This window comes from Somniosus microcephalus, chromosome 5, assembly GCF_052327205.1.
Source record: "Somniosus microcephalus isolate GS21.2 chromosome 5, FLI_Smic_1.0, whole genome shotgun sequence".
Classification (NCBI taxonomy): Eukaryota; Metazoa; Chordata; class Chondrichthyes; order Squaliformes; family Somniosidae; genus Somniosus; species Somniosus microcephalus.
This window is the reverse complement of record NC_140991.1, coordinates 201781008-201804298: the sequence shown is the minus strand read 5'-3', so window position 1 is coordinate 201804298 and position 23291 is coordinate 201781008. Positions and strand designations below refer to the sequence as shown.

General features: G+C 44.8%; 1 protein-coding gene across 4 annotated transcripts in view; it reads left to right on the top strand.

Annotated features, from left to right (window-relative positions):
• Positions 1-23291, top strand: part of azi2 (5-azacytidine induced 2) — a 157386-nt gene that overhangs the window by 15781 nt on the left and 118314 nt on the right. Inside the window, exon 1 of one of the 4 annotated variants that reach the window (XM_085988571.1) lies at positions 1768-2140. The exons of 2 other annotated variants lie outside the window; for them this stretch is intronic. In XM_085988571.1, the coding sequence (XP_085844697.1) occupies positions 2112-2140 (29 nt within the window). In that variant the 5' untranslated portion in view covers positions 1768-2111. Of the gene's footprint in view, positions 1-1767; positions 2141-23291 lie in introns of those variants that run through there. One more of the 4 variants, XM_085988573.1, reaches the window with a different exon arrangement.

Below are 23291 nucleotides of genomic sequence, written 5' to 3'. Positions count from 1 at the left end.
TCCCCTCTTGTGGGGCAGGAAACATTCTGGTGGAATTTCGGGAGTACAGATTTTAGGTTTATGTGATTGAAGTCCCCTGCGACGATAAAAGCTCTGTCTGGGTGCGCAGTTTGTTGTTCGCTGATGGCCCTGTAGAGGTCCTTCAGTGCTAGTTTGGCATTAGCATGTGGTGGGATGTAGACCGCAGTGATGATAACAGCCGTGAATTCCCGAGGCAGGTAGAAGGGTCTGCACCTTACCATGAGGAATTCCAAATCAGCCGAACAGGATCTATCGATTATGTCCGTGTTAGTGCACCAGGCATTGTTAGTGTAAATGCACAAACTGCCTCCCTTGCTCTTACCGGAGTCTGCAGTTCTGTCGGCGCGGAAGACCGTGCGTCCTTCTAGCTGGATGGTGGTGTCAGGGATGCCGTTGTTCAACCAGGTCTCTGTGAAGATCATGGCATAGCATTCCTTTGTCCTTTTCTGTGAGGAGATCTCAAGTTTGATCTCATCCGTTTTATTTTCCAGTGACCTGACGTTGGCCAGGAAAATACTTGGGAGGGAGGGTTTGTGTGGGGCCCTCTTCAGCCTATTTTGGATTCCGGCCCTCTTGCCCCGCTTCTGCTTGCGTTGTCTGCGCCGACTTCCGGCTGGGGAAGGACGCCACGCTGGGATCGGGCGATGTCGGGAGGCAGATCGACGGCGCCGAGTGTGAGCCGCACGCAGTCGGCCCCGATATCGAGGAGCGTCTGCCGGCTGTACAGTAGGTCTGCCCTCAATTCCCGTATCAGCAGAGTCCAGAAGAGACTCAGAGGGTAAAAACGCTCAGTCTCGGGAGAGACAAAGCCGCTGCGTCCATGCGCGCCGCCATTCCCCCCCCCCCCAGGAGAACAGTCCAACCTTTTCCAACACCTCCTTATAACTGAAGTCCCTCACCCCTGGTAACATCCTGGTAAACTACCTCTGTACCCTTTCTAATGCCTTTTATATATTTCCTGAAATGTGTCCAGAATTGTCCACAATACTCCAGCTGAGGCCTAACCAGCGATTTATAAAGTTCTAGCATGGTCTCTTTGCTTTTGTGTTCTATTCCTCTAGTTATAAAACCAAGCAACCCATATGCTTTTTTTTAACCACCTTATCAACTTGCCCTGCCACCTTTAAGGATTTGTCTTTATGGACACCAAGGTCTCTGCTCATCTACACTTCAAAACGTGCCATTTATAGTATACTGTCTTTCCATATTAGTCCTTCCAAAGTGCATCACTTCACACCTCTCCGCATTGAACTCCAATTGCCATGCTTCTACCCATTTCACCATCCTGTCTGTCAGCCTGAAACCTATAACTATCCTCCTCATGATCTACTATTTTGCCAAGTTTCGTATCATCTGCAAACTTTATAATGCTGCTTCCCTATACCCGAGTCTAGGTCGTTTATAAAAACTGCAAAGAGTAATGGACTCAAAACTGATCCTTGGGGAACATCACTGCAAAGCAGCTCATAGTCTGAAAAGCATCCTTTGCTTCCTGCCACTGAGCCACTTTTCTATCCATTCCGCCACTTTCCCCTTAATTCCATGAGCTTCAATCTTCTTAATAAGCCTCCTGTGTGGCACTTTGTCAAGCCTTCCGAAAGTCCACATATACATCTACTGCACTACCTTGATCAACCTTCTCTGTTACCTCGTCAAAGTTCAATCAAGTTTGTCGGATACGATTTACCTTTAATAAATCCTTGCTGGCTCTCCTTGATTAACCCATGGCTTTCCAAATGAAAGTTTATTTTGTCCCTGATAGTTTCCAATAATTTCCCCACCACTGATGTTAGGCTGACTGGCTTATAGTTTCCTGGTTTATCCCTCTGCCCTTGAATAGTGGTATAGCATTAGCAACCCTCCAGTCATGTGGCACTTCTCCTGTATCCACTGCAGATTGAAAGATTGTGACCAAAGTTTTAGGGTTCGATTTAATGTTGCCTGCTAATCTCTTTCTTGTAACCCCTCTCCCGTATTAACTTTTTTAGATCCCTCCTGTACTTTCCGTAATCTTCCTGGTTTATGCCCATGGAATTGAGGGGAAAGTGACGGTATGGATACAAAATTGGCTCAGCGGCAGGAAACAAAGGATGGTGGTGGATGGATGCTTTTTAATTACGTAAGCCTAGTTTATGTAATTTCTCCTCACAATCTAACCCTTGGAGCCCCAATAACATTCTGGTGAATCTGCACTGCACTCCTTCCAAGGCCAATCTATCCTTTCTAAGGTGCATTGCCCAGAACTGTACACTGTACTCCAGATGTGGTCTAACCAGGGCTTTGTATAGTTGTAGCAAAAATTCATCCCCATTATATTCTAGCTCTCTAGTTATAAAGGTTAACATTCCATTAGCCTTTCTGATTATTTTTCGTACCTGACTACTACATTTTAGTAGTCTGTGTACATGGACCCCTAAATCTCTTTGGACCTCCACTGTTCCTAGTTTTTCACCATTTAAATAATACTCAGATCTATCTTTTTATGGTACAAAATGGATGTCCTCACACTTGTGTTGAAATCCATCTACTACAGTTTCGCGCACTCACTTAATCTATCAATATCTCTGTGTAATTTTATGTTCCCGTCTACATTACTTACTATGCTACCAATCTTTGTATCATCAGCCAACTTGGATATATGGCTCTCTATTATGTTATCTAAGTCATTAATAAATACAGTGAATAGTTGAGGCCCCAGCACAAATCCTTGTGGAAGGCCATTGGTCACTTCCTTCCAATTGGAGTACATACCCATTATCCCTACTCTTTTTGTCTCCTACTATCTAGCCAATCTCCTAACCAGGTTAATAATTTGCCTTCAATTCCATTTCACAATACAAGTGACTCTCCATACAACAGAAATGAGATATGCAACATACAACAAACTTATTTAACCCAAGTTCCCAATGAGGTCAAGTTCCAAAGTTACAATAAGTAGTATATGTGTATCTCTCTCACGCTCTCGTGTAAATAATGTGTGTATTCCAGAATACTTATGAACAGTCATGATGAGTTACCACAATTGCAGCTAGTGCCTGTTGGTGAACTCAACTATAAATTTGGTGCAAAAATTCCGATCCCTACGGGTGTGTACACGCTGTGTACTCCCCCGTAGGGACATTGGAAATGCCAGTTTCAGGCATGTGCTGGAAACCGGCATTTCCGATCTGTCAGATCCTCCGGCTGCCCGGGAGAAGGGCCTCTGCAGGCAGAGAGTTCCGTTTTTTGGAGACCTTCTGCCCACAGAAAACACTTACAATTCTTGCGCCTGGTAAAAGCAGGCGTAAGGCCTGCTTTTACCAGGATAAGAGTTGAAAAAAGTAAAAAAAAAAAAAAAAAAAATTTCCACTGATTTATCATTTAAAAATACTTTAAGGAAAGGTAAGTTTATTTTTAACCCTGTTAAAAACTTTAATTTTTTTCAAATTTATTGTAATTTAAAGTCATTTTAAAAATGTGATTTAAAAAAAAAAAATTATTTAAAGTTTTACTATGTTTTTGGGGTGATCTCTAGTCATATATTTGCCAGGTCTTCCTGTCAAATGTATGAAGGGAGATTCCCTTCTCTGATTGGCTCCCCATGGCCCACGTGATCCCAAGGACGCTGCGAACCGCCTGTGCCTCTGGGATACGTGGACCCTGCACACCGGCAGTTTGGAGAGGCCCAGCAGCGGAACTCTGCACCTCCCCGGGAGCCCTCGGGTAAGGGCACAGATTTTTCCAGATCGCAGTCCTCCGCCCGCAGGAGGCCTGCGATCGGAATTTCTGGGCAATACTTTATAAACTGGTGATTTATAGGGCAATAGCACAAGTAGTTTAACAACAACATATAGGAGCAGGCCATTTATCTTGCCCCTTGAGCCCCATTCAATAAGATCATGGCTGATCTATGACCTTACTCCATATACCTGCCTTTGCCCCATATCCCTTAACACCTTCGGTAACACAAATCTATCAATCTCCAATTTAAAATTAACTAGATCTAGCATCAACTGCCATTTGTGGAAGAGAGTTCCAAACTTCTACCACCACTTGTGGCTAGAAGCGTTTCCTAACTTCACTCCTGAAAGGCCTGGCTCTAATTTTTATACTATGCCTCCTAGTCCTAGACTCCCCAACTAGCAGAAATAGTTTCTCTCTAGCGGGTTGGAGTCCGGGTATCATTCTGGTAAACCTACGCTGCACTCCCTCCAAGGCCAATATATCCTTCCTAAGGTGTGGTGCCCAGAACTGCTCACAGTACTCCAGGTGTGGTCTAACCAGGGTTTTGTGCAGCTGCAGCATAACTTCTGCCCCTTGTATTCTAGTCCTCTAGGTATAAAGGCCAGCATTCCATTAGCCTTTTTGATTATTTTCTGTATCTGTCCATGACATTTTAATGATCCATGTACCTGGACCCGCCCCCCTCCCCCCACCCAAGTCTCTTTGGATCCACTGTTTTTAGCTTTTCACCATTTAGAAAGCACCCTGTTCTATGCTTTTTAGGTCCAAAGTGGATGACCTCACATTTGCCTATATTGAAATCCATTTGCCACAGTTTTGCTCATTCATTTAATCAATCAATATCTCTTTGTAATTTTATGCTTCCATCTACAATGCCGCCTACCTTCCTCTACTTCAGATATTTATAATATTTCCCCTTAGACGATGCAGTGGTCTCTGCTTCAAACACTTTCTGCGGCAAAGCATTCCGTGCTCTAACAACGCTCTGTGCAAGGATGTTTCCTCGCTGTCTGAGTGATCATTTTAAATTGCTGACCCCTTGTCACTGACTCCCCAACTAGAGGAAATAGTTTTCCCTATTCATAATTTTTAAAACTTTTATTAAACCTCCTTTTAGCCATCTCTCCTCCAGTGTAAATATTTCCAGTATCTCGAGTCTCTCCTCATAACTATTCTTTCTCAACCCTGGCATCGACCATATTCCATAGGATTACACAGGATATACAGCACAGAAACAGGCCATTCGGCCCACCCAGTCCATGCCGGTGTTTATGCTCCACTCGAGCCTCCCGTCTTTCCTCATCTAAATCTATCAGCATAACCCTCTATTCCCTTCTCCTTCATATGCTTGTCTAGCCTCCCCTTAAATGCATCTATACTATTTGCTTCAACCACTCCCTGTGGTAGCGAGTTCCACATTCTCACCACTCTTTTTAGGTAAAGAAGTTTCTTCTGAATTCCCTATTAGATTTCTTGGTGACTATCTTATATTGGCCTCTAGTTATGCTCATCCCCACAAGTGGAAACATTCTCTCTCTATCCACTCTATCAAAGCCTTTCATAATTTTAAAGACCTCTATTAGGCCACCCGTGAGCAGCGAATACAGTATACTAGATTGCAAGAAATACAAGTGAATCGCTGTTTCACCTGGAAGGGGTGTTTGGGGTCCTGGACAGTGGGAAGGGAGGAGGTATAGGGGCAGGTGTTACATCTCCTGCGCTTGCACGGGAAGGTGCCAGGCGAAGGGGAAGGGCTGTTGGGGGTGATAGAGGAGTGGACTAGGGTGTCTCGGAGGGAGCGGTCCCTACGGAATGCTGGGAGGGGAGGGGAAGATGTGTTTGGTGGTGGGATCACTTTGGAGGTAGCGGAAATGGCGGAGGATGATCCGTTGAATGTGGAGGCTGGTGGGGTGAAAGGTGAGGACAAGGGGAACCCTATCGTTGTTCCGGGAGGGGCAGGGGTGAGGGCAGACGTGCGGGAGATAGAACGGACACGGTCGAGGGCCGTGTCGACCACTGTAGAGGGGAATCCTCGGTTGAGGAAAATGGAAGACATGTCGGAAGCACTGGTATGGAAGGTGGCATCGTCGGAGCAGAGACGGCGGAGGCGAAGAAACTGGGAGAATGGAATAGAGTCCTTACAGGAAGCGGGGTGGGAGGAAGTGTAGTCCAGGTAGCTGTGGGAGTCAGTGGGCTTGTAGTGAATATTGGTCGATAACCTATCCCCAGAGATGGAGACGGAGAAGTCGAGGAAGGGAAGGGAAGAGTCAGAGATGGACCATGTGAAGGTGATGGGAAGGGTGGAAATTGGAGGCAAAGTGAATGAAATTGTCTAGTTCGGGGCGAGAGCAGGAAACGGCACCGATACAGTCATCAATGTATCGGAAAAAGAGGTGAGGGAGGGGACCCGAGTAGGACTGGAACAAAGATTGTTCCACATATCCCACAAAAAGGCAGGCATAGCTAGGACCCATGCGGGTACCCATAGCAACACCTTTAATTTGGAAGAAATGAGTGGAGTTAAAGGAGAAGTTGTTCAATGTGAGAACAAGCTCAGCCGGGTGGAGGAGGGTGGTGGTGGATGGGGACTGGACGGGCCTCTGTTCAAGGAAGAAGCGGAGCGCCCCCAGGCCATCCTGGTGGGGGATGGAGGTGTAGAGGGATTGTACGTCCATGGTGCAAAGGAAGCGGTTGGGGCCAGGAAACTGGAAACTGTTAAAGTGGCGGAGGGCGTCCGAAGAGTCGTGGATATAGGTGGGAAGAGACTGGACAAGGGGAGAAAAGATAGAGTCGAGATAGGAAGAGATGAGTTCTGTGGGGCAAGAACAGGCTGAAACGATGGGTCTACCAGGGCAGTCCTGTTTGTGGATCTTGGGAAGGAGGTAGAAGCGGGCTGTGCGGGGTTGGGGAACTATGAGGTTGGTGGCAGCGGGGGGAAGATCTCCAGAGGAGATGAGGTCAGTGACAGCCTTGGAAATGGTAGTTTGATGTTCGGTAGTGGGGTCATGGTCCAGGTGGAGGTAGGAGGAGGTGTTGGAGAGTTGGCATTCAGCTTCCGCTAGGTAGAGGTCCGTACGCCAAACAACAACAGCACCACCCTTGTCAGCGGGTTTAATGACAATGTCAGGGTTGGATCTAAGAGAATGGAGTGCTGCAAGTTCAGAGGTAGGTTGGAGTGAGTGAGGGGAGCAGAGAAATGGAGACGGCCGATGTCACGGCGGCAGTTAGCGATGAAAAGATCTAGAGAGGGTAAGAGGCCAGGGGGAGGGGTCCAGGTAGAATGGGAATTCTGCAAGCGGGAGAAAGGGTCAGTCGTGCGGGGGGAAGACTCCTGGCCAAAGAAGTGGGCACGGAGCCGAAGGCGGTGGAAAAAGAGTTCAGCATCATGCCGAGCTCGAAATTCATTGAGGTGGGGGCGTAAGGGGATGAAGCTCAGGCCTTTGCTGAGGACTAATTGTTCGTGGTCAGAGAGTGGAAGGTCAGAGGGGATGGTGAAAACACGGCAGGGGGTGAGATTGGGAGAAGGGGGGTCAGAGGAAAGTGAAGGGGAAGAAGGTTCCGGAGGGGCGTTGGTGTTCAAGAGTTGATGAAGCTTGCGATCCTTGACATTGGAAAGGAAGAGAGAAAGTTTTTTGTTGAAGCGTCGGATGAGTCGAAGGATGAAATGGAACTGTGGACCTGGACAGCTTTGAGATAAAGTGCGCCGGTGTTGTTGGAGAGAGGTCGAGAGTGTTCATGTGGCGACGCATGGCGTTGAGCGTGGATCTCAGGATGCGGCGAGAGCAGTAGTTCGAGGAACGATGAATATCTTGGAGATATTTGTAATCCTGGGTGGATCCGAAACACGAAGGGTGGAAGTTGAGGTGGAATAAGTCGGAACCGGAGACAGTTGCTGAGGAAAATGATGTGGCTGTGAAACCGAGTCTTGGCAGATACCTGATCAAACACGAGCAGGGAGACTGAAAGTAATGAAGATGAACAAGGTTGAAGAGCCAAACGGGGATCCCGTCGAAGAGAAGAGCAGAACTTCTTCAAGGTAGGCATTCCTAGAAGAGGTGTGGCAGTGAACCAAACACTAGTACGATAGCAAAATACTGCAGATGCTGGAAATCCAAAATAACAGAGAATGCTGGAAAAACTCAGCAGGTCAGGCAACATCCGTGGAGAGAAATTTGAGTTGACGTTTCGGGTTGAAACCCTTCTTCAAAACTGGAAAGAAAATAAAAAGATCGAAGGCAAAGCTGCGATCGAACAAAAGAAGAAAAGGAGACAATAAAAGGTATAAGAAGCCAGATGAGATGGTAATGGGCCCGTGGAGACAAAAGGCAGCTGAGATTAGGTGTGAAGTGTACTGGCAGGATAAAGACAGCTGCCAGGTGAGAGAGAGAAACAAAAGGAAAGTGGGGGGGGGGGGGGGGGGAGAAAGGAGGACCCAAAACAAGGGGGTGGAAAAAATTAAAAGGAACAAAAAGTAATAGAGGCCGAGGTTATGATCTGAAATTATTGAACTCGATATTGAGTCCGGAAGGCTGCAAAGTGCCTAATCGGAAGATGATTTGCTGTTTACGTTGAGCTTCCGTGGAACAATACAAGAGGCCAAGGACGGTGAGGTCCGAGTGGGAATGGAGCGGTGAATTAAAATGACAGGCGACCGGAAGCTCGGGGTCACCCTTACGGACTGAGCGGAGGTGTTCCGCAAAGCGGTCACCCAATCTGCGTTTGGTCTCCCCAATGTAGAGGAGACCGCATCGTGAGCAGCGAATACAGTATACTAGATTGCAAGAAGTACAAGTGAATCGCTGTTGACTATTCATTATATTTTTGGTTTCTAGATGTTTTTCTATTTTCTCCTTTAGTAGGGATTCCATTTTTCCTACCACCGATGTTAAGCTGACTGGTCTATAATTCCCTGGACATGTTCTATCCCCCTTCTTAAATATCAGTATTACGTTAGCTATCAGTCAGTCCTCTGGCACTACACCTTTTTTTCTAACGAATTATTAAATATGTGCAGTAATGCCTCTGCTATCTCTTCCCTAGATTCTTTTAAAATGTGTGAATGCAGGGGTTTTATCCTGAGTTTGATTCATTTATTTAATATATCCCCTTTTTTTATTTTAAATGCACTTATCTCATTACTAACCTCATCATCTAATGTCATGTCCACCTGTTCTATTTCCCTGGTAAATACTGAAACAAATTAATAATTTAATATTTCTGCCATCTCTCTATCGTTACCTGTGGTATTGTCCTGACTATCCCTTAATGGCCCTATTTCCATCCCAACCTTTTTTATTGATGTGCCAATAAAATATTTTACTATTTTGTTTTATGTTCCTTGATAATTTAATTTCATAGTTCCTCTTTGCCTCCCTAATTGCTTTTTTGACTATGCTGAATGTTCTCGATAACTTTAATGTCCTTTCCATAATCCACAGTTACACGTAGTACTCATAACTGTGACCTAACCAATCTTTTGCATCAGTTAATCATTACCCTTTTGCTCTTTACTCTATGCCTCCATTTATAAATCTGCAAATTCTATTGGTCTTTTCTTTAGCTTTATCTACCTGCACTTGCACTTTTAAAGAACTGTATATTTGAGCCCCTAAGTCTTTCTCTTCAGCCATAGTCTTCACTGTCTTTCCATTAAGTGTGTCCTCCTATTCCTGTTTTTTTTCTCTCAATGTATTGCCTTCCACTTATCCACATTTAAGTTGCATCTGTCCCCTGTCTACCCATTGGGGTCAATTTTATCTCGGGTGCGGGGAATTGGCGGGTTCCCCAAATTTAGTGATTCCCACACGATTCTAAATGGGTCTGTGAGATTGATGCAAATTTAAGACAATTGGCCAATTGATTTCCAACGTGTGGAAAGCCTTGGCAATTGAGTATTTCCAGTCAGAAAGTCGCAGAATATGACGTCATCCTTGCTGCTGCTTTTAAGGTCCACAGCAAGCCTTGCTTCCTCTGCAGGCTCCCAAACTTCACCATTAAGATGGCACAGGAGCCTGCAGGAGGAACGGCCAACGGGAGGGCCAGATCTGCCCCCAAATTTGATGAGGCTTCACTCCAGGCATTACTGGATGGTGCTAGGGCCCACAGGGAGGTCCTCTTCCCTTCTTCAAGGAGGAAGAGGCCTCCCAGTCAGACCAAGGCTGTGTGGCTACAGGAGGCAGGTCAAGTCAACTGCTTGGGGCTCACACGAAGAACGTGGTTGCAGTGCAGGAAAAGATTCTATGACCTTCTTCGCACTGGAAAAGTACGTACTGTATGATGTTTCCATCACCCTCAATCTGATCCCCATTGCCTTTCCTCACCAGCACTCAGCTTCAGCAATCTCTTCCTGCACATCCCACTAGACACTCACATCCATGCACCCTTACCCATTCCCTCTCTGTCTATGCTCACATTCACAGAACTATTCCACCATGCAGCCCTCACACTCTGATGCTTTGAACACAACTGACTACACACAGGGAGGGCCCTTGGTATTGCAACCTCACTCCATCTTTGTCTCCTTCTAAGTATCTATGCTATGCAATCTCTGCACTCACTCCTTCATTCTCACTCAACCTCCACTTGTCTCCCTCATTGCAGGAAAAGAGAGCTCACAACAGGAGAGAACGAGCCAGGACAGGAGGAGGGCCGCCCTCAGTAGCCCAGCTCACCCCCTGGGAGGAAGGCGTCCTGGAGATTGCCGGGGCTGACCGAGATGTGGACGTTGGGGAAGGACAGATGGAAGCATTCCCGCAAGCTGGTGACAGAATAGTTTTCCATCTCTCTCATTGGCATTGCACGAGTCGCAGATAATGGCCCAGAAATTAGGTTCGGGGGCTTGCCGCGTGTGCAAGCCCCTGATGTGCACTCACCCGGCGCGCTGACATCTGAAGCCTGGGCCTGCTTGGAATTCCTGTCACTGGCCCGGTTCAGATGTCGGCGTGATGTGCTTGCCTGATCCAGCGGCGTAGTTAGTGCGATATGCCGGCTGGGATCAGGGGAGGGGAAACTTCATTCATGAGTTTGATAGTAAGAACTGTCAAACTCATAAAGTACGGGTGCCCAAAAGACTAGTTTAACTTTAAATAAAATTTTAAAAAACATCCCAATAATTAAATAAACTATAAATAACTTTAAAAAACTATTTTAAACAATTAATCAAATTTTTGGAAAAAATAATTTTTTTAAAAATCGGGTCTAAAACTACACTTACCTTACTGTAAAGTCCTTAAAAACAATAAAGCTGTGGAAAAAATGTTGTAATTTTAAGTAATAGACCACTTACCTTATCGTAAAAAGGAGAGGCCTTTACACACGCGCAAACCTGTGGGGGGGAGAAAAGGAATTTCGGCGCGCATGCGCAGACTCCTGCGCGCACGCATTCGTCCTCTGAACCCCTTGGTTCAGAGGACAGGAAATGCCGGTTTCCCACGCATGCGCTGTGCATGCTGAAATCCGGCACTTCCAACAGGCCCACGCGTGAGTACCCCGTCCGTATTCACGCGTTGGGACCGGAATTACTGGCCCATTGATTCTGAAGCTACATCATATGGACTTAGGATCATCTGCAAAATGCAATGTGCATGTAAACTTGGCATCACATCTCTAACTTTTTCCTTGACTCCCCCACAGGACCATCGAGAGCCCCCATCCCCAGTGTGCAGGAGGAAGAGCCTGAGCAGCCAGACTCCTCAGAGGAATCTGCAACCTCTGAGGGTGCAGCGTCATCAGAAATAAGCGCACCCAGCACCAGCGCAGACATTTGCACCTCGGTGGGACCTTCAGGACATAGAGTAGAGTTGTCACCTGGTGTATCACAGCTCACAAGTGAGCATCAGCAGATTGTGGAGACAGGGACAGCAGTGGAGAGACCTTGTCGGTGGGCGCAAGACTCTGCCAGCTCGGCTCAGCTGCATGTCGACCCTCTGCCTCTGGGTCCATCCATAAGATCAGAGGTGATGGAACTCCATGCACAGACGCAGGAGCCTCTGGCAGGTTTTGTCTCCAGGGTCGCTGCGAGTGTGGAGCGAATGGAGGAGTCCATAGCGAACATGAGCAGAGCCTTTGTGGAGTCAGTGGTGCATGAATGCATCAACACGGAAAGGATGGCTACCTACGTGCAAATGATTGCTGCCTCCATGGTAAGGCTGGCTACGGGAGAGGAGGGCAATGGTAGAGGAGAGGCGGGCTATGGCCATGGAAGAGGTTAGTTGCCAGGGTATGGAAAACATGGTGAGTGTTCAGAATAGAATGACATCTCTTGAGGAGCGATGGGCATCTATTGAACAGAGAAACCAGACTTTCATGGAAGTCCTTCTGAGTAGGACTGCCATTGTAGATACGGGTCCCCATGGCCCCCCTGATGTGCAGCAAGCTGCTCTCAAGCCACTTGCAGGCACTGAGGGGGACCTGACCCATGAGAGGCAGGTTGGTGGCAGACCTCAAGGAAGTGGGGGCTCCTCTCCAAGCGCTCACACTTCCATGCCACTGCAGAGCCCTCGGTCAGAGCCCCGCCGGAGCCCACACCCAATGGAGATAGAGGTCTGAACCCCTGCACAGCCGCAGGAGCAGCATACTGCTGGCGAGCCCTCACTGACTCGCCACCCCAGAGGACGCCTGCCAAAGGTGTTGAGACAGGAGCAGCAGGAAAGTGAGCAAGGGGCCTCCACATCTGCTGAAGCCACAGGGGAAGCACTACGTAGGAGCATGCGTAAGAGGAAAATAAAGCACAAATAGTCACAAGGGTGAAATGCTCTGTATTTTGTAAAAATGCCATCAGTTTTTCATAAAAATTCTGATGGCAACTTCTGCAGTTGTGGCATGTGTCATTTCGCGAATGGGGCTGGAGGTCCTCTAATGCCAAGAGGGGAAGGAAAAAAAGGCCTCCCATGCTTCTGGTAGATGCCTCAGTTGAGGAAGCGCTGAATGAGGGTGGCGAGAGGGGTCTCGCTGGAGGTCACACTGGAGAAGTGTGTGAGGCTCCAACCTTCCACAGGTGTGGTTAGGCCTGGTAAAAGTTGCCCCAGACCTGAGACAACAAAGTCCTGCCACCTGCAAATGATGACTGATCAAATATCCTCTTTAATGGTTGACCTGCAGCTGATAGTCAGCAAGTCAATAGTATTCACGCCAGGTTGCACAGGTGTGATCCCCACCAGGTGTGTTTTACGTGGGAAAAGGATTAAACAGGCAAGCGCCTGTTCAAATGGGATTACAAAGGCAAATTAGTGCTGTTTAAGGGCTCTAAAGACCAGTGGCGGGACTGATTCGGGTCCATCAGACACACCTAGGCTAAAATGGCGTGGAGGCGAGCACCAGGCGGGGGGTCCCGACCGCCAGGTTTTGCGATTTTTGATCCCCCACACGCCTAAAAGCCCGCCTGTCGGCTGCGTTAAAATGGAGCCCATTTTGTTTAATCTGTCTGTATTCCTGAAGCCTTTTATAGTCCTCGTTGCTTGCCAAACCCCCTACTTTTGTGTTGTCACCAAATTTCAAGATTGTGTTCCTTATACCCAAGCCCAAATCATCTATGTATACGAGCAACAAAAGTAAACCCAGCACTGACTCCTGGAGTACACTATGTCCAAACCTTCTCCAATCCAAGCAGCATTCATTTTCCCCAAACTTCGTTTCTAGCCCGTCGACTAACATTCTATCTGTGCTCCGATCATACACCTGAACTTTTCTCACCGTCTCACTGGGCTCTTGAGATACCTTATTGAATGCCTTCTGAAAATCCATAAACATATATTTAATTTCGTTCCGATTGGGCGCTCCTTCAAAAAACTATTAAATTTGTCAAATATGGCTTACCTTAACAAATGTTTTTTATTCGCTTATGGGATGTGGGCATCGCTGGCAAGGCCAGCATTTATTGCCCATCCCTAATTGCCCTCGAGAAGATGGTGGTGAGCCACCGCTGCAGTCCGTGTGGTGAAGGTACTCCCACAGTGCTGCTAGGTAGGGAGTTTCAGGATTTTGACCCAGTGACGATGAAGGATCGGCGATATACTTCTAAGTCAGGATGGTGTGTGACTTGGAGGGGAACTTGGAGGTGGTGGTGTTCCCATGCGCCTGCTGCCCTTGTCCTTCTAGATGGAAGAGGTCACGGGTTTGGGAGGTGCTGCCGAAGAAGCTTTGGCGAGTTGCTGCAGTGCATCTTGTAGATGGTACACACTGCAGCCACGGTACGCTGGTGGTGGAGGGAGTGAATGTTTAAGGTGGTGGATGGGATGCCAATTAAATGGGCTGCTTTGTCCTGGATGGTGTTGAGCTTCTTGAGTGTTGTTGGAGCTGCACTCATCCAGGCAAGTGGAGAGTATTCCATCACACTCCTTACTTGTGCCTTGTACAGGAAACTTTGTGATATCCGGCACTGACTGGACCGGCGTGTTGCCGATCTATCGAAACTGCCGGACATACAAAGTTAATGTTGAAGCATACGGAGGTTTTCATCTCCGTATCTGACAACAAACACTGTTGCTTAGCAACAGCTTCTAAAGAGTCGGCTGCAGCTCCAAGCGTCTGTAGCTGAAGCTGTTGCTATAACTACAGACCTTGCAGTGGCTGACTGAGGGAAAAAAAAAAAGAACGAGATCTAAAAAAACATACAGAAAACGGCTCCTGATTTTTGCTGTTAGATCGAGTATTCCGGACATACAACCTCTGGATAAACCAAAGTTTCCTGTAGATGGTGAAAAGACTTTGGGGAGTCAGGAGATGAGACACTCACTGCAGAAGACCTAGCCTCGCTGCAGAATACCTAGCTTCTGACCTGCTCTTGTTGCCACAGTATTTATGTGGCTGGTCCAGTTAAGTTTCTGGTCAATGGTGACCCCCAGGATGTTGATGGTGGGGGATTCAGCGATGATAATGCCTTTGAATGTCAAGGGGAGGTGGTGAGACTTTCGCTTGTTGGAGATAGTCATTGCCAAGCACTTCTGTGTATGGTGGCTTTCTTTGATTAACCTCTGCATTTCTAAATAATAATTTTATGTCTAATTATGGATTCGGAGTCTTTGCCCACAATTGACATTAGACCCAATTTATCCTGGTTTCCGTTACATTGGCTGCTCTCCAGTCCATTGGCACAATTTGCATGTTTTACAAAGCTTGGAAAAAGTGTGGCCAGAGCCTCTGCTATCTTCTTTCAACAGCTTAGGGTGCATGCCATCAGGACCCTGTGACTTTTTGACCTCGAGTTGTTATACTAATTTTTTCAGCACCAGTTTCTTTTCTCGGCGGTTCTGTTCTAATTGTTCCTTACAGTCCTCTAGTACATGGACTTTCTCACTTTCACCATAATTTGTAAAAACCAATGCAAAATATTTATTTTAATATTTTTCACATTTAGACTCTTTCCTTCATCCCTGAGTGGCCCAACCCTTTTTAAACTATTCTTTCATCTTTTTATATACATATAAAAGTCATTATTATCTTCTAACCTTTCTTCATCTCTGTAAGGCCTCCTAGTCTCCCTATATTCCTTATGATTTTCTTCAGTATTGTTAACTTAAATTTTATCATTAGTTTAAGTTTCAGTTTAGTTTCAATCTTTTCATTTTTGCATGGAACTTTATTCTTTGATACCTTTTATAGGAATATATTTATTTTATAGTTTATCCATTTCATATTTAAAGATTTCCTACTGCTGATCCATTGATCTGTATCCCCAATATCCTTGCCTATTTATTTGCTTTACCTTCAGTGTAAACTGTTTGAGCCTGGACATTTGTCTGGCTTCCATCATCCGATTAGTTCAGCAATGACATCTCAACTTGAAAATATAATGTAACTTGTATTATGTGACAAAATCCTGAAACTCCCTACCTAACAGCACTGTGGGAATACCTTCACTACACGGACTGCAGTGGTTATCCCCGCCAGCTGGAGCCGTTTCATTGCTGAAACTAGCAGCATTTTCTGACAGCCCAACCTGTAATCAGTGTTTCCGAAATTGCTGTCCTACCACAGCAATACAAACAATTGCACCTTCAGATCCTCCTCTACTGTAATTTAACAGAAACTAGCTTGTGAAGGATTGAGCATGAATTCTAAGCAAAATAATCTATTAGGTGTATACTGGTGTGAGACAACAGTAGCACTCTATTTGGCTTTATAGCACAAAAGTTCTTGTCGAACTAATTGCTGCTTTGCTAATCCAGGAGTGTTTTGTCTGGCAGTGACCTCGGCATGCATCAAATGCATCTACTTCCAGAATCTGGAATTGGATAAATAGTGAGCAAAAATGATCTGATCAATGTAGCTTCAAGTCACAGTAAGCTTAATCTAATAAGAGCTTTCTCCAGCAATAATTCTAGCCTTATGAGGGCTAATCGCCACGATCACTATGAACAATTTTCTTTTATAAACTTACCTCCATACCGAAAATGGCAAAACCTATTACAACAACAGCTTGCATTTATATAGTGCCTTTAACATCATAAAACATTCCAAGGTGCTCCACAGGAGCATTATCAACAAAATTTGACACTGAGCCACATGAGATGTTCGGACAGGTGACCAAAAGCTTGGTCAAAGATGTAGCTTTTAAGAAGCTTCTTAAAGGAGGAGAGAGAGGGTGAGAGGTTTAGGAAGGGAATTCCAGAGCTTGGGGCCTAGGCAGCTGAAGGCACGGGCGCCAGTGGTGGAGTGATGAAAATCCGGGATGCGCAAGAGGCCAAAATTGGAAGATCTTGGAAGGTTGTAGATGATGTAGGCGATTAGAGATAGGGAGGGGCGAGATCATGAAGGGATTTAAAAGGCTGAGAATTTTAAAATTGAGGCGAGGCATTGCTGGACTGGGAGTCACTGTAGATCAGCAAACACGGAGGTGATGAGTGAGTGGGACTAGGTGCGAGTTAGGATACGAGCAACAGAGTTTTGGATGAACTCAAGTTTAGAGGGTGGAAAGTGGGAGGCCAGCCAGGAGAACCTTGGAATCACCGAGTCTAAAGGTAACAAAGACATGGATGAGGGTTTCAGCAGCAGATGAGCTGAGGCAGGGGCTGAGATGTGCAATGTTACGTAGTAGAAGTAGGCGGTCTTGGTGATGGCGAGGTTACGTGGTCGGAAGCTGAGCTCAACTAATTCACTAGGTGTGTTTTGAATTGCAGTGCAACATACCAGCCTTGTACTGAAACAACCTAACTTGCCTCTCGGGTGCCTCCAGCTGCAGCAAAAAAGTACACAAGTTGGTTTGGAAGAATTTTTTTTCATCAGATGACTAGCATTCAGTTTTATTACAATTAAGAACTTAAGCCTGCTGACGCTTCATTATTCTGGTTACATCAAATTAGCACGAGATTAACTTAACTGTTAAACCAACAACTTACATAGAAAAATGTCCCACAGCACTTCAGAGATGTAATCAAAATGTGTATGCAGAGCCAAAGAAGCAGATATTGAGAAAGGTGACCAAAAGCTTGGGCAAAGCGGGTGAAGAGGGTGGTTGCGGGGTTTAGGTGTGGGGCCTAGATAGCTGAAGAGATAGCCGGCAATTGTAGTGAAGGAGAGGTGCACAAGACGCCAGAGTCCGAGGAACAAAGAATTTGGGAAGGTTGTAGGGCTGGAGGAGATAACAGATAGGTAGGGGAAAGACCATGAAGGGATTTAAACACAAAGATGAGTGTTTTAAATTTGAGGCAGTGGGGGATGGCGGCCAGTGCAGAAAGGGGTGATGAACGAGTAGGGCTTGGTCCGCAGTAGGATATGGGCAGCGGCGTTTTGGATGTGCTGAAGTTTATGGAGTTTAGAGGATGGGATTCTGGCAAGGAGAGCATTGGAATAACTGAGTCTGGAGCTAACAATGAGGGATTCCGGAGCTTTTAGGCTGATGTAGGGCAGAGGCATGTGATGATATGGAGGTGGAAGCAGGCAGTCTCTGTCGTGGATAGACTATGGAGTCGGAAGCTCGGCTTGCCTCGGCGCCTAATAGCACACCAAAGTTGTGAAAAACAAAAGTATTTGCGGTCAATAACATTTTTGTAGATGGATTAAAAAAAAAAAAAAAACTTTTATTTATATAATGCCTTATCGCATCTTTCATAAATATTTCTGAATGCTTCACATGATAAATTTAGTTTGGATAATTTGATGATCCTCATGCCTGTGGGATTGAGCTTCCTACTAGGTCCTTGAGATCCTATTTTAGGCTGATATTCCAGTCCTGTCCTGCGGGTGTGCTGCATTGTTTTAGATGTGAGTATTCGCATTGAAATATTAACAATCCAATGATGTCCTGGCCAATATTCCCCTCGGCCATTAACAAACTGGTCATTCCTGTTTGCTGCAGAATGGCTGCTGTTTGCCTATATATGTCACCTGACTACAAAAGTAACTCATTGCATGAAGGGCTTGGAGATACTTCAATGATGTGGTACATAAATGTAAGTATTTCCTTTTTTAGTACAGTTAGAATATGTGGTAAATAAGAATTTAATTAGAAGTGAGCTTCCCACCTGAATATTTTTGTTGAATCGGGGGTTCTAGCATAAGCCACAAAGTTGGTCTGCTGCAACCTCCAGGAAAATAGGAATTTCTACTCTCCTAAAAACATTGCTCCCTCCCCACACACACTTCTGTTTCAATTTTACTTACTACAGAATAGGCTCAAGGAGCCATATGGCCTACTCCTGCTTCTATTTCTTCTGTACATGCCACCAGCTAATCTTGCATGTACCATAGAGTGGGAGGACACTAGTTGAAGCGCCTACTCCACTCATCTCTGGCAGTGTTGAGATTTTGCTTCCTGCCCATTTTGCTGGGAGTAGCATTCCGGTACCAATGTAGAAGTTGGCTCTGGCAAGTTTCCTTACTGAAAAACTATCTCCCAGTTTTCATTTATCTAAATTGGGGCTTGAGTCATAAGATAGCGGATAGAAGTTGTAATTTACAATTTCAAGATAAGGATGTAAAGAAAATCCATGAGTGAATCACCTGTACTGCTCTCATGCCACTTCATAGTGGCTGGTTACATTGTGTGCAATTGCTAGGGTCTTGGGGCAGGTTACCTGCTTTCTTTTTAATTTTTTTTTAACATTTGCACTTCTATTGCCAAGCTAAGTTCTCCTTGTTAGGTCAACCTGGACTTGCACCTCTTCTGTCCGAGGCAGATAGACAACTTGTTCTAGACCTTTGTCAGAGTCCCCTTTGATTGGTTGCCAGGAGTTGTGAGTTATGGTCTAATCCCATGTTTTTTCTCTCTCCCTGCTGGGAAAGAGGAATTTGGGTTAGACGCAAAAGATGGATGTAAAATTTTAATAATACCAAAATAAACTGTCAAACTGCCAGGAAGAATTCAGGGGGACATAGACAGGCTTGGATAATAAACAGATAAGTGGCAGATGCACTTCACTACAGAAAAATGTGAGCTAATGGCCTGGAATTTGCAGTCAGCGGTGAAGCGACAGCGATCACCGCTGACCTCTAAGAAAGCTGCCACAAAAGTCTCGCTATCTCTGTGGCAAAAACTTTAGCTTTCTCGACCTTAATTTGATTGTAGTGCTGTCAAAAGGGGATCTCTAACGTACAGAAGCAGTGATGCCATCAAGCTGTCCAAGCAGCCAATCACATTGAAGAATTCTCGCAGTCAGCAAAGAAATAAAAAGCAGCTTTTATCAATACTTTAAAAAAAATTTAGAGAGCGAAATAAAGATTTGGACATACACATGAGGTTAAGGTAGAAGTTGAAATATCATAAACTTTTAAAAAGTATTATTTTAAAAATCTAGTAATTTTTAATCATTATGGAGAAATTTGACATTCCACAAATATAAATTTAGTTTGTCAGGGCCAGGACAGTGGTTCAGCAGTCAATACGCTCTTTCAACAAGGCTTAACTTTTTATTGGGATGTTTAACAACGATATCTGAGCAGAAAAGTGAAAGATTTCATCCGTTCAAGTGATTTCACAGATTGCCGGCTATGGGGAGTTCCACAACGCAGCCTGTGGCGGAGCAGGGAATGACTGACCGCAACCTCAGGATTTCTGTGTTTATCTGCACGTGCACTAAAACCTGAAGTTACGATCAGTTTCAGAGGGTTAATGATGGCGAACGCTGACAGTTTCGCCGTTATTACCACCGCAAAATCCGGGCCATTGTATTTTAGAACAAGAATAAAGAATGGCAATATACCTTAACATTTTTCAGTTCAGTGGAAGAGCAACGTGATCTAGGTGCACAGATATATAAATCTCAAAGTGGTTGAACAGGTTAAAAAAAAAAAAAAGCTGCTGAGAAGGCAAATGGGATTTTGGGGTTTATATCGAGACAGATTGAATACAAAAGCAGAAAGGGCATGCTGACTGTACAAAATGTTGTTTAGCTCTCAACTGGATTACTGTGTGCAGTTTTGGACGTCACCTAACAGGAAGGATATAATAACCTTGGATTACAAAGAATTGCATAGAATGTACAGCACAGTAACAGGCCATTCGGCCCAACTAGCCTGTGCTGGTGTTAATACTCCGCACAAGTCTCCTATTCTGTCTATCATTCTATCTCATTTCAGTCTTTCAGCATATCTTTCTATTCCTTTTCTTTCATGTACCTGTCTCATTTCCTTTTAAAAGCATCTAAGCTATTTGCCTCAACTACTTCCTGTGGTAGCGAGTTCCACATTCTAACCACTCTGAGTAAAGACATTTCTCCTTATTTCCCTATTGGATTTATATTTATAGCCCCTAGTTTTGGATTCCCCCACACGTGAAAACATTCTCTCCACATCTACCCTGTCCAACCCATTCATAATTTTAAAGACCTCTATCAGGTCTTCTCTTTTCTAAAGTAAAAAGCCCCAACCTGTTCAATCTATCCCGATAGCTGAATCCCTCAGTTCTGGTACCATCCTTGTAAATCTTTTTTGTACTTTCTCTGGTGCTTCTATGTCCTTTTTATAGTATGGAGACCAGAACTGTGCACAGTACTCACACTTTCTCCAGCACTTTAACACAGATTTACCAGGGATGAAGGGTCTGAATTACTTGGGCTGTATTCTCTCAAACTTGATTGAACAGGATTTGTTCAATGAAATGAATAGACAAGATAAACAAATTATTTCCAATGGGAGGTAAATCAAAGACATAAGGTCATCATCTCAAGATGAGCACTAGTTATATAAGTTTCTCCTAATCTCCTCCTTTAACGTAAAGAACATAACTTAAGAATTGGGAGCAGGAGTAGGCCATTTGGCCCCTCGAGCCTGCTCTGCCATTCACTAAGATCATGGCTGATCGTCTACCTCAGCTCCACTATCCCCATATCCCTTGATTCCCTTAATATCCAAAAATCTATCGATCTCTGTCTTATATACTCAACGACTGAGACTCCAAAGCCCTCTGGAGTAGAGAATTCCTAAGATTCATCACCCTCTGAGTGAAGAAATTTCTCCTCATTTCAGTCCTAAATGGCTGACCCCTTATTCTGAGACACTGACCCCTGGCTCTAGACTCCCCAGCCAGAGGAAACATCCTCCCTGCATCTACCCTGTCAAGCCCTGTAAGAATTTTGTATGTTTCAATGAGATTATCTCTCATTCTTCTAAACTCTAGAGAATATAGGCCTAGTCTACTCAATCTTTCCTCATAGGACAATCCCCCCCATCCCAGGAATCAGTCTGGTGAACTTTTGTTACACTCCCTCTATGGCAAGTATATCCTTCCTTGGGTAAGGAGACCAAAACTGTACACAATACTCCAGGTGTGGCCTCACCAGGGCCCTATATAATTGCAGGAAGACGTCTTTACTCTTATACTCAAATCCTCTTGTAATAAAGGCCAACATACCATTTACTTTCCTAATTGCTTGCTGTACTTGCATGCTAACTTTCAGTGATTTGTGTACAAGGACACCCAGGTCCCTCTGAACACCAACATTTCCCAATCTCTCACCATTTATAAAAAATAAAAAAAAATACTTTTTTTTCCTACCAAAGTGGATAACTTCACATTTTTCCACATTATATTCCATTTGCCATGTTCTAGCCTGTCTATATCCCCTTGAAGCCTCCTTGCATCCTCCTCACAACTTACATTCCCACCCAGCTTTGTATCATCAGCAAACTTGAATATATTACATTTGGTCCCTTCATCCAAATCATTGATGTAGATTGTGAATAGCTGAGGCCCAAGCACTGATCCTTGCGGTACCCCACTAGTTACAGCCTGCCAACCCGAAAAATGACCTTATTGAATGCCTTCTGAAAATTCAAATATACCACATCCACTGGTTCCCCCTTCTCTATTCTGCTAGTTACAACCTCAAAAGATTTCGTCAAACATGATTTCCCTTTCATAAATCCGTGTTGACTCTGCCCAATCCTATTGTTATTTTCTAAGTGCCCTGTTACCACATCCTCCTTAATAGATTGTAGCATTTTCCCTACTACAGTACTGATGTGAGGCTAACTGGTCTGTAGTTCCCTGTTTTCTCTCTCCCTCCTTTCTTAAATAGCGGGGTTACATTTGCTACCTTCCAATCTGCAGGAACTGTTCTTGAATCTATGGAATTTTGGAAGATGATAACCAATGCATCCACTATCTCTATAGCTGCCTCTTTTAAAACTCTAGGATGTAGGCCATTGGGTCCAGGGGATTTATCGACTTTCAGTCCCATTAATTTCCCCAGTACTATTTTTTTACTAATACAGGAAACTCTAAATGGCACCTAAATATCCGGAATTCTCTTAACCGGCAAAATTCATACTCCGAAAACACCTCAATAACCGGAAATGTTGCTGAGTCCGAGTCTCCCACGGTGGCCGAGTTAGTCAGTGGGGGTAGTTCTCCAAACTGCCACTACTCGGCTTCTTGGTGCTGTCGGAAGTCCGAACACCTCAATAACAGGAGTCTGACTCTTTGTTTGTTAAAAATAGCCTTGGTAGATAACCCTCTGTCATCTGGAATTTTTAATCAACCGGCACCATCCCAGTCCCGTCGGTGCCGGATACCAGAGAGTTTCCTGCACTAATTTCTTTCAGTTCCTCATTCTCGCTAGACCCTTGGTTCTCCACTATTCCTGGGAGGTTTTTGTGTCTCTGTGAAGACAGACACAAAGTATTTGTTTTCTTTCTCTGCCATTTCCTTATTCCCAATTATAAATTCTCTGGTCTCGGCCTGTAAGGGACCCACATTTACTTTTGCTAATCTTTTCATTTTACATACCTTTAGAAGCTTTTACTGTCTTTTTATGTCTCTCGCTAGTTTACTCTCTCTTTTCCCTTTCTTTATCAATTTCTTGGTCCTCCTTTACTGAATTCTAAAATCCTCAGGCTTACTACTTTTTTTTATTGGCAACATTATAAGCCTCTTCCTTTAATCTAATCCTATCTTTAATTTCTCTTGGCCACAGTTGGACCATTTTTCCTGTGGTGTTTTTATTCCTTAATGAAATGTATATTTGTTGTGAATTATGAATTATTTCTTTAAATGTTTGCCATTGATTTTCTACTGTCATATCTTTTAATCTAGTTTCCCAACCTACCTTAGCCGACTCGCCCCTCATACCTACGTTGAGTTATTAGAATGTGGAATGTTTTGCCACAAGTGG